At 49.1% G+C, this 11,717-nt stretch overlaps 1 protein-coding gene across 2 annotated transcripts; it reads left to right on the forward strand.

Annotated features, from left to right (window-relative positions):
- Window positions 1–1,263: 1,263 nt before the first annotated feature.
- On the forward strand, window positions 1,264–9,960 carry ANKRD9 (ankyrin repeat domain 9). 2 transcript variants are annotated; one of them, XM_081194143.1, is made up of 2 exons: window positions 1,264–1,560; window positions 8,834–9,960. In XM_081194143.1, exon 2 carries the CDS (start codon window positions 8,918–8,920, stop codon window positions 9,803–9,805), a length of 888 nt encoding a protein of 295 aa, XP_081050269.1. In that variant the 5' UTR covers window positions 1,264–1,560; window positions 8,834–8,917; the 3' UTR covers window positions 9,806–9,960. The 2 variants fall into 2 exon arrangements, with proteins under 2 accessions (XP_081050269.1, XP_081050270.1); XM_081194144.1 differs by lacking the exon at window positions 1,264–1,560 and adding an exon at window positions 3,705–3,725.
- The last annotated feature ends 1,757 nt before the right edge of the window (window positions 9,961–11,717 follow it).

An 11,717-nucleotide genomic window follows, 5' to 3' on the forward strand; every position in this document is an offset into this window, starting at 1 on the left:
GGAGCCGGTGTACAGCTTCCAGGTCATGTGGCCAGCATGACTAAGCTGCTTCTGGTGAACAAGAGCAGCGCACGGAAATGCCGTTTACCTTCCCGCCGGAGCGGTACCTATTTATCTACTTGCACTTTGACGTGCTTTCGAACTGCTAGGTTGGCAGGAGCAGGGACCGAGCAACGGGCGCTCACCCCATTGTGGGGGTTCGAACCGTCAACCTGATTGGCAAGTCCTAGGCTCTGTGGTTTAACCCACAACCCAACATACTTCTGAGCAAACATGCTTGGAATAAGACTGCAAGAATGCTTTCACAAGCAACCTTCAAAACACCTTCTAGTCAACCGTACAAACCCACTTGTGAGCACCGTGACCACAAGTAGGACAGACCTGGTTTTAAAGAGGTTGTGCATTCTATCCAAGCAATATAGGTTTTAGTTCCATTTTTCAGGCAACGGGAATACACACACAAAACCACACACCCTTAAAAAAAATCTAATTCCTGGGCACAGCCCAAATGTCACACAGTCTTAATCATTAATTTCAGGTTCTAGGCAACGGATTGTCCCTGGGGCGAACCCTGAGGTGTGTCACCTTTCTTCCCACTTTCAGACCCGACGCACAACTGCTCACGCTGAATGTGGAGACAACAACCACCCTCCCGCGCCCAGCAAGGGCACCTCTGCGCGCCTCCCTGTGCGTAGAGGTCAAACTAAAGCCCTGCTCTTCCTGATAGATTTCGGAAGAGCTCTTCTCCATAGCGGAGGTGATGATGACTCACTGAATGCACACATGAAGTAAACAAATAAAAAGTTAGCAGCAGCAAAGTTGGATACTTGCAAGCCTGCAAAACCCCAAGAGGTGCGAGAGATTTGGAGAGAAGGAGAAGGAAGAGGATCCGCGCGCGCGCATGTGGAAGTTGGGCTCTCCCAACTCTGATGCGCCTGGGAGGGACCACCTGATCCCCTTGGCGGGGGTGGTGGGTGGCACCCATACCACCTGAGTCACCCCTTTCTTTCTTTCTTCCTCCCTCCGCGTCCTCGCTCGGTCTCCATGGCGCGCGCGCAGCCCGGCCAAGTTCCTTGGAACTTCGCCTCCCTCTGACGCAAACAATCGTCGCGGGGCGCCGGCCTCTCCTCCCTCGCAGCCAATGGGAAGTTGGGGGAGCCCCGGGCGGGGACCAATCACGGGGCGCTGGACGCTTCCCCGGTCCGGACTGACCTTCCCCGGGCCGGAGGGGATAAAAGAGCCTAGAGGAGGCAGCCGAGGTTTGGCGGCTGCTGCTGCTGCTGCTGCGCGGTGCTGCCTCTCCTGCGCTCCGGGAAGGGAAGCGGCGATCCAGCTCTGCGCAAGCAGCGGAGGAGAGCGCAGGCCGCGGAGGAGCTGGCGGAGGGCTGGGCTGAGCTGCGTGTGGTTGCCGAGGGCGGAGAGCAGGAGCGAGAGGCGCAGCTCATTCATTGCAGCAGGAAGCCGGCTGGGCTGCAAGGAGCCGGCAAGCGGCGTCGGCGCCCACGCGCAATTTCCCCGCTCCAAGTCCGAGGCGGCATCATCGCCGGCAGCGGAGGAGAGGTAAGGAGGATTCCGCTCGGGCTTCTTTCCCGTCGAGCAGCCGCTTCCCCTGGGCTCCGAGAGGCGTCCGTCCACCCGCCAGTGGGGCGGGCGACCCCTTTCTCTGCAAAAGCAGGAGGCGCAAGGGGAGATCTGGGGCGAAGGAGGAGAGAACTGGGGGTGCGGGAGGCGAAGATGGAGATCTGGGAAGAGGAGGGAAGGAGGGAGGGAAGGGCGCCTCGAAATGATGCGGGGGAATCGGAGAATTGTCAAGCTGGAAGGGACCCTCAAGGATCAACTAGTCCATCCCCCCCTGCAGTGCAGGAATCACAACGGGAAGCATCCAGGACAGATGGCCGTCCAACCTCTGCTTGAAAACCTCCCAAGGAAGGAAGAAGGAGAGTTTGGGGGGCGGGGAGCTGCAGAGCCTGGGGTCGTGAGGATCTTTCCATTCTGCTCTGAAGCCTTGGCCTCGGAGATCGTTCTCCTAAAAGTAATAAGGTCCTCTCCAGAATGCCATGGGGCAGGAGAGAGAATTTGCCAAGCAAGGAGGGGAGCAGGACTCCTGAGCTTGGCGGTGAGGAGAGGTGGAGGGCCTGGAGAGGGGAGCCTGGGCTTGAGTTGGAAGAAAGGCGAAGGCAGCGAGGTGGGGAGAGCCTAGATCATGGGGCTGCAGCATCTGGAAAGACGAAAGTTGTGGCATTTCATTGGTCTGGAATGGGGAAGGGCTGTAGCTTGGTGGCAGAGCATCTGTCTGGCATGCAGAACGTCACAGGTTCAATCCCCAACATCTCCAGGTATGGCTGAGAGAGACACCCTCCCTGAAACCCTGGAGCTCCACTACTGGTCAGTATGGGCAATACTGAGCTAGATGGACCAAGCAGCTGCCTCACACTGAAAGCACTTGGGGCCCCTCAAAATGACCGAAGTGGCCAATAGAGAGTGTGCATTGAGTGAGTTTTTGTGGTAAATCGCACAACTCAAACCATGTTCACCTCAGCTGCCAGAATGCAACCAGATTTGGCAGCGGAGTGAGGCTGGCGATGTGGCAGCTTCATAGTTGGGTGCAGTCGCACACCCAGTTCACTACACACTGTATTTTTGCATAGCTACACTCAGCTGGGGTTCTCAGGGATGCCAGTTTGTTCATGTGAACTGAGGCTCCTGTCACGAGCCTGCCAGCTGATTCGCTGTGACACCTCCTCATAGTTTGTCCCTTCCCACCAACGACCGAGGTGACGTTCTCAGTTGTTTCATACCAAGCTTCTCTGAGCCAGGAAGCGAATACCTTTCAACTTCTCAGCAAGCGCCAGTATGACAGAAAACTGTGTTTCTGAGTTGGCTGGCAGAGTTCCCTCATCTCAGGGGTATCAATAGGAAGAGAGAGCCGCAGCAGTGACAACAGCGTGCTTTGATAATCCTCCTGAGCTGGGCTCAAAAGATGCCGGAAAGGAGAATATCCTTCTAAAAAGCAACAACTTTTGCCCCATTAGGTGCTTGGGAAACCCACCAGCTCCAGAGCCTGTAAGGCAGTCCTTTTCCAAACTCTGGTGGTCAGTCGAGCCAACCTCACAGGGTTGTTGTTGGGGTTTATTTTATTTTTTTTAAATAAATATTTATTAAAGTTTTCACAATATTACATAATGAAAAAGAAAAAAGAAAGAATACAAACAGTTAAAAACAGTTCCATCTTTTTGTCACTTATCTTTCATTTACTTGTTTCCCAGACCTCCTCATACCTCCCTTTTTTGTATTCCAGTTCAATTCATTAGTTCAGCAATTCCTTTCCCTCCTTATTTTATCCTGATCTTTAATCTTAATATATTATAACATTAAATTTTTACCTGTTAAAAATCCAATTTTTTTCATATTCTTTTATACCATTACAGCTAGAAACCACTTAACTTCAATCCAACATCATTCTAACATTCATTAATTTTACAATATTTCTGTAAATAGTCTTTAAATTTCTTCCAATCTTCTTCCACCGACTCTTCTCCCTGGTCTCGAATTCTGCCAGTCATTTCCGCCAATTCCATATAGTCCATCACCTTCATCTGCCATTCTTCCAGAGTGGGTAGTTCTTGTGTCTTCCAATACTTTGCAATAAGTATTCTTGCTGCTGTTGTTGGGGTTTAAATGAGGAGAACCACGGATATGGCACCTTGAGCTCAATGGACAAAAAGGTGGGATATAAATTCAATAATAAATAAATGTATTTTTAAAAGTTGCCATCCAGGGAGCCTCCCCCACCCCTGCACTCACTCCACAAACTTTGGCATCATCTCCTGCACACACACACACACACACACAGCAATCCAATACATTGAGAGAGCACTGGGTTGTTGTCAAGAGTTGCTACAAGGAAGAAAATAAATAAATGGGAAGTCACATTACTGCATGCGTTATACTGATTGGGAATCTGGGGGTGCAGAGGGAGCGTAGGGAAGATTTGTAGTTTGCTACCTTTCTGAATTTTAAATCTGCACAAATTCTGGGTTTCGGATGCATGGAGCTGGAGCAGCCCATTGAGGTTCCACGAAGAAAGAGTAGCAAATGAAGCTGCCTTATACCATAGAATTGTAGAGTTGGGATGCCAAGAGTCATCAACCAGTGTGGTGTAGTGGTTAAGAGTGGTGGACTCGTAATCTGGTGAACCGGGTTCGTGTCTCCGCTCCTCCACATGCAGCTGCTGGGTGACCTTGGGCCAGTCACACTTCTCCAAAGTCTCCCAGCCCCACTCACCTCACAGAGTGTTTGTTGTGGGGGAGGAAGGGAAAGGAGATTGTTAGCCGCTTGGAGACTTCCTTAGGGCAGTGATAAAGCAGGATATCAAATCCAAACTCTTCTTCAAGTCCAAGCTCCTGCTAAGCAGGAATATAAACTGAAGCCTCCACGACAGATGGCCATCCAATCTCTGCTTTAAAAAAACTCCCAAGGAAGGAAGAGTCCAAATTAAAACATTGGTTTATCTAGCTCAGTATTGCCTAGACTGGTTCAGTGGCAGACAATCCAGCTCATCTGTTGTCTATACACTGCCTGGTAGCAGCTCTCTAGCTTTCAGACATTTCCAATATGGCCTGGTTTTGGATTGAACCCAAGACTATTTTGCATGCATGTTCTGCCACTGAGACACAGTCCTTCCGCCAATTTGCTTCACCATGTCAAGAACTGCGGTTCTGAAGCTCATACCGTTCCAAGAGCTTCAGTTGTAATTCTCGTTCAGTCTTTGACGTGCTGTTTATGCCTCAAACTTTGACTTTCATAACCTATCTTTTGCCTCTTTGGGGGTCAAAGCAAGCTGATCTCCTCCCACTATTTTTTGAGATAATAATAATAATAATAATAATAATAATAATAATAATAATAATAATAATTTATTATTTGTACCCTGCCCATCTGGCTGGGTTTCCCCAGCCACTCTGGGCAGCTTCCATAGAAGCCAAAAAACACTAAAATATCACACATTAAAAACTTCCCTGAACAGGGCTGCCTTAAGATGTCTTCTGAATGTCAGGTAGTTGTTTATCGCTTTGACATCTGATGGGAGGGCGTTCCACAGGGCGGGTGCAACTACCGAGAAGGCCCTCTGCCTGGTTCCCTGTAGCTTTGCTTCTCGCAATGAGGGAACCGCCAGAAGGCCCTCGGCGCTGGACCTCAGTGTCCGGGCCAAACAATGGGGGTGGAGACGCTCCTTCAGGTATGCTGGGCCGAGGCCGTTTAGGGCTTTAAAGGTCAACACCAGCACTTTGAATTGTGCTTGGAAACGTACTGGGAGCCAATGTAGGTCTTTCAAGACCGGTGTTATGTGGTCTCGGCGGCCGCCCCCAGTCACCAGTCTAGCTGCCGCATTCTGGATTAGTTGTAGTTTCCGAGTCACCTTCAAAGGTAGCCCCACGTAGAGCACATTGCAGTAGTCCAAGCGGGAGATAACTTAATGATAAATGCCTGCTCAACAGAGTTTGGCGCAATCTAAGGGTGTTGCAAGGCATGCTCTTCATTCTGTTACACCAGGAACATCCAGTCAATGAATTTGACATCGGTCACATTTACACATGATACCTTTATGGCACTTTGAACAGTCTTGGCTTCCCCCAAAGAACTCTGGGAGCTGTAGTTTGTTATGGGTGCTACAATTCCCATAGTTCTCTGGGAAGAAGGATTCACTGTTAAACCACTCTTATTTCCTAACATTTCTCAACACCTTTCACAAGCTACAGCTCCCCAAATTATTCAGGGGAAACCATGGTGATTTGAAGTGGTATCACAGTGCTTTAAATGGTGTGAATGTGACCATAGATACCATATTTTTCACTCTATAAGATGCACCAGACCATAAGACGCACCTAGGTTTTGGAGGAGGAAAACAATAAAAAAAATATTCTGAATCTCAGAAGCCAGAACAGCAAGAGGGATCGCTGCGCAGTGAAAGCAGCAATCCCTCTTGCTGTTCTGGCTTCTGTGATAGCTGCACAGCCTGCATTCGCTCCATAAGACGCACACACATTTCCCCTTACTTTTTAGGAGGGAAAAAAGTGAGTCTTATAGAGCAAAAAATACGGTAGCTTTGTAAGTTAAATCAAAATAGATGTCATGTGGCTTTGGGGGGGGGGGTAATATTCCTTATCCTATCCTAGGAAACCTCAAGGGCAATGGCCCTGAACAGATCTTTGCCTACAAGTTGTTTAGATTCCAGGTGTCCGGTAAAAGCTAACTTTGCAGTTTTCAGTTTCACCTGCCTTAAGGGAAGCTGTTTGCAGTCCGGACCAGATTTCAGCTGCCCTGTTTGTTCAACTAGCTCTTCCCTCCCGGTTTTATTATATTTTTTTAAAAGGGACATGGGGTAGTGGGGGGAGGAGAGGAAAGTTAATTGCTAACTGTTGTGCTGAAAATCAGGAGGCACAAGAGGTGAAAGGATGAGGGGAGAAGTGTCCGTACTCCTTGCAGACTTTGTTGGGGGCTTAGGCAATTATTATCTAGAGCTGCTTAAGTTTCTGCTGCAGAATGGAGGACATTGCAGACAGTGGCTAAATCAGCCAGAGGGTTTGGTGGGATGCACAAGTCCTGTGATCTTCAGATGGAGGGCGGCATACAAATTTAATAAATAAAATAGCATAAAATTAAAAGTCCACTGTGATGTGGGAGGTGGGGAGGAAGGCAGAGGAGTTAGTGGAGGGAAAGAGAAGGCTCTCTGGACATCAACATTTAAAAAACCCCTGTAATTATTTAATTTTGAATTGATATCCCACCTTTTTGTCCATTGAGTTCAAGCTGGCATATACGTGGTTCTCCTCTTTCCTCATTGAACCCCCACAACAACCCTGTGAGGTAGGATAGACTGAAAGCAACTGGCCCAAGGTGGCCAAGTGAAGTTCACAGCTGGGTGGGGATTTGAATCCTCGGTCTCCCAGGTTCTAGTCCAGCACTCTAACCACTGTGCCACGTCTACTTAGGATTGCAGCCCCGCCATAGAGTGATGCTTAATTACTTTTATAATTTAGAGCAGGCATAGGCAAACTCCAGCCCTCCAGATGTTTGGGACTACAATTTCCATCATCTCTGATCAGTGGTCCTGTTAGCTAGGGATGATGGGAATTGTAGTCCCAAACATCTGGAGGGGCGGAGTTTGCCTATGCCTGATTTAGAGACTCCATCGCATGGCAGAGCTTCTATGCTAGCTTGTCTAAATGCATTCCCCTCATCTATATTGTTTGGAAGGTTTCAAAAAAAATCCTCTCCCAGAACAGATTTTGTTCCTGTAATGAGAAAACACCAGATACAATACACCACATAATTTTGGGTTGCCCTCTTCTCAACACCCATCAGAGATCTCCTAGTGACTCCCTTACTCTGCAAAATATCAATTTGCAGAGAGTCTGTAATCCGATATTTGTTGAGGGATGATACTCCCGAAACTATCAAGATAGTCTCGTGATACTTAGCCGAGATTTCTAAATCTAAAGTTGCCTGATTTATTCAATGGTGGTTATCTAGTCTTTTTATTGTATGTGTTTGAATTATCAGTGTATTTGGATGACTTTGTATGATTTTACTGTTTTAACTTATGCCAATAAAGGCTAGTTACAACTAAGTTACAACAACACCGCTCCACGCTGGGTGGTGCTGGAAGGAACATAGGGAGCGGCCTTTGGCCGTGGCCCTTGGTCCATCTAGCTCAATATTGTCTGATCTACTGAGCCAAGTGGACCAATGGCCTGGCAGCTTTCTATAGTCCCGTGAAGTCACTGGTAAGACTACTTTTGCTCTCAGAAAGCCTTCTTTTGGAGTTGAAGGTGCCTTTGGCTTGGCCATACGGTTTGGGTACTGTACAGGTATTTTGAGAACACGTGTTTCTGAACTACACAGAGTTGCTTGATGAAAGCACATGAATAAATGCCATTACACTCAGGGGGGAGGGGGGACTTAGTGTTAGTTATAATAATTTTTATTTGTATCCCGCCCATCTGCCTTGGTTGCCCCAGCCACTCTGGGTGGCTTCCAACAAATATAAAAGCTTAATGAAACATCAAACATTAACCGCTTCCCTATAGAGGGCTGCCTGCAGATGTCTTCTAAAGGTTCTGTCAACACCAACACTTTGAATTGTGCTTGGAAATGTACTGGGAGCTAGTATAGATCCTTCAGGACCGGTGTTATATGCTCTCGGAGGCCATTCCCAGTCACCAGCCTGGCAGCCATGTTCTGGATTAGTTGTAGTTTCTGAGTCACCTTCAAAAGTAGCCCCACGTGGAGCGCATTGCAGTAGTCCAAGCGGGAGATAACCAGCGCATGTCATAAGGGCCGAACAACACATTATGGGAGAGTTCTGTGGTTGATCTCCTGCTTCTCAAAAAAAAAAAAAAAAGGTTCATAAAAAACTGAGCAGCGTCAATCTGCTGATGTTTTTGTCTTTATTTTAATGCAGCTGGGCGTGGGGGTCTGAATTTGAACGGAACTATAGCACTGGGGAATTAAGGTGTTTTGACACCCACACACCCATGATGTTTTCCTGGTCCAAATTGCCTCGCTCCCCAAACTGCAGTTAGCTTTGCAAGATTGCGGGGGCACAAAGTAAAACACACGCTAAATTGGGAATAGCCAAAGTGGCGCATTTCAGGTGTTGTTGGGCTGGAGTTCCCATCACCCAAGACCAGTGGCCTTTGTGTGCATGCACAACTTTTGGTGTCGAAGAGCACCCTCTGATAAGAATTGTACGATGGGCTCAGAAGGGCAACGTCTGAGTGGGCAGCGGTGTGCTTGTGTGTCCTAATCATTGTGCTTCTTCCTTTCCCAGCGTTCTCACCTCTCTTGGGCCTTCATGAAGAAACGGCTTGGTAGACCATTGGGAAGCCTCCTTCCTTGACGCGCCACCCCAGCGATGCCCTGGAACATCAAATGGCTGGGCAGCTACAGCAGCCACAGCTCCCAGTCCCAGAAGCAATGCAAGAAGTCCTCCTTTGCCTTCTACCAAGCGGTGAGGGACCAGCTGCCCGTGTGGCTGTTGGAGGACATGAGGCGCATGGAGGCTTTCCACTGGCAGGAAGGGGGCAAAGTCAGCACCTACTCCCCTTCCGAGGCCCTCCTCTACGCCCTGGTGCATAACCACCAGCCTTACGCCCGCTACCTGCTGAGCAACTTCCCTCAGAGTGCCCTGGCTATCCCCAGCCTTCACTTCAGCTGCTGCCATTCCTCCGCTCCTCACTTGGCTATGGCTGTGCGCTACAACCGCGTCCACATCCTTCTGGAGATCCTGAAGGCCATCAGAGACTTCCCGGCGAGCGAGCGGGCCAGCTATTTGGACCGCAGAGGGTGCAGCCGAGTGGAAGGAGGCAAGACCGCCCTCCACGTGGCTTGTGAGCTGGTGAGGCCCGAGTGTTTGCTGCTGCTGCTGGGCCACGGGGCCTCACCCTGCCTTGTTGACTGCACGGGGAACACACCCTTGGACCTCCTCCTGCAGCAGATCTGGGAGAGCCCGGCCTCGAACCTGCGCACCAAGCTGCTTCTCCTGGACTCCCTGTTCCTCTTTGTGCCTCGGGGCTCCCACTGTGCCATGAAGCAGCAGCTGCTGCAGGACTCTGAGCAATGGCAGGACCTGCTGGGGAAGCCCAGGTTCCAGTGGCTGGCGGGCTTAGCGCCTCCCTCCCTCTTTGTGAGTTCCATGCAAGTCTTAATCGGGACCATTACGCCAGATCAGTTCCCAGAGGCGCTGGACGACCTGCCTTTGCCACACTTCCTGAAGCCCTTGGACCTGAAACTGAAGAGTTAAGAACTTTCCCCCCGGGACGTCCTTCCTTCTTCGCAGTTCCCGCTTGCGTGATGAAAATAGGGCTCTCGGCTCTTGCGCGGAGAGCCGGTGTGTTTAATATAAAAACTGTGGGAGCGGGAGAAGCATTTGTTTTCATTAGAATTTGTTTTTTTAAAGCCCTGACTGTGGTGTTGTCTTTTATTTGAATGTGGTGGAATACCTGCAGAGCGTTTGAAAGGAAATGTTTTGCCTTATGGTGAAGTGCAGATATTGAAAGCAAGCTTTGACCCTCCAGATGCTGTTGGACTCAATGGCCAAGGGCTATGAGAATTGGAGGCTAGCAGTATTTGGAAGGCTACATGCTCCTCGTGCATGTCTGAAAATGCAACGTAGGTGTTCAGAGCTGAGGCTAGCAGCCTAAATAATTAGATAAATCAGGGCTAGCCAACTTGCTGTCCTCAAGGCTTTGCTGGGCTCCAGCTTCCAATATCCCTGAATAGTCATGATGGAGTCAGCAATGTTGACGGTACCAAGTAGGCCATTCCTGCAACGTGAAAATTGGCCGCTGCTGCAAGCCTTCACTTCATATTATACAGTCATACCTTAGATTCCAAACGCCTTGATACTCGGACGTTTTGGCTCCCAAACACCGCAAACCTGGAAGTGAGTGTTCCGGTTTGCAAACGTTCTTTGGAACCCAAATGTCCAATGGGGCTTCCATGGCTTCCAATTGGCTGCAGGAGCTTCCTGCAGCCAATCAGAAGCCGTGCTTAAGCACAAACATTGGTAACTCACAAAGCAGGTCCAAACCTTACTGTGATTTCCCGGAACGCTCATAAAAATGATTTGGATTGCACAGTCCTTTTCCATCCTTATCCTCAGAGGAGAAGGCTGTCCATGGCTATTCGTCATGATGGCAATATTACCTCCAGTTCCACAGACAACATGCCTCTCAAATACCATATGCTGGAGATGAGGGGTAGGGAGCGTGCCAAGGGGCACATGCCGTGGGGCTTTGCAAAGGCGTGGGGCTTTTAACCTTTGTTCTGATCCACTCAGAAGGCTTATGCACCTGCCAGCACATCCACACCTCTTGGGAGTGCGTTCCACAGCAATTATATGGGGTTGGAATATCGTTTTAAACATAGATGTGGAACCATGGGGTGCATTCCAGAGAGGGCGAACATGGAGGAATATTTATATTGCACCAAAACACAGTTGTTAGGTTATTATAAATAACTAATCCACCTGGTCCCCGAATGCATTCTTTTATCTCCCCTCCCCCTTTCGTATTCCAGTACTTTGCAAAAGATGCCCATTTGCCGTTAAGAGAGTTGTTACTTTATCTGCCTTCGGCTGGATGTGAATAACAGCACAGCCCATAGAAAGAGAAAAGCACAGAGGGTTTGGGTTGAAGGAAGATGCTTTGTGCAGGCAATTGATCCATATTAGCTCATCATCCCCAGTTCCACCTTGAGATGCCAAGTATCACACCTGGGGGGCCTCTTACAAGCCAGGCATGTTTCCCACAACTGACCTGTCAGCAATTCAAATCAGTGGAATCTGAGAAACTGATGCTTTGATCCAGCTGAACATGCAGGCATCTGCCAGGGATAGATAATCAGCAATAGCACTGTTGTGATGTCCCCCTCGTTCATGAGTAGCAGCTTGGCAGCATCACTGATATATAGACCAGGGCAATGTGTGCACATTCCCAGCAAAGGAACATCATCTACAGGATTCATTTACATGTGTGGTTCGTCCCCCATTTATAAAGAGGTGAGTGGAAGAGGCGCTAAAGGATCCTGCAGTCCTGTGGGTGTTTGCAGTGGTTCAGGAGTGGCATATTGGCTAATCTGCCAGCCTGAAATCACTTAACACAGGATAGGATGGAGGGACAGTACCATACCACTTACCACTTCAAGCTTCCCGT

The sequence above is a fragment of the Podarcis bocagei genome, assembly GCF_964188305.1.
Source record: "Podarcis bocagei genome assembly, chromosome: 1".
Taxonomy (NCBI): domain Eukaryota; kingdom Metazoa; phylum Chordata; class Lepidosauria; order Squamata; family Lacertidae; genus Podarcis; species Podarcis bocagei.

Excerpts from the sequence above, each read along its gene's own strand:
- ANKRD9 (XM_081194143.1), top strand. The coding sequence starts at position 8,918 with ATGCCCTGGAACATCAAATGGCTGGGCAGCTACAGCAGCCACAGCTCC.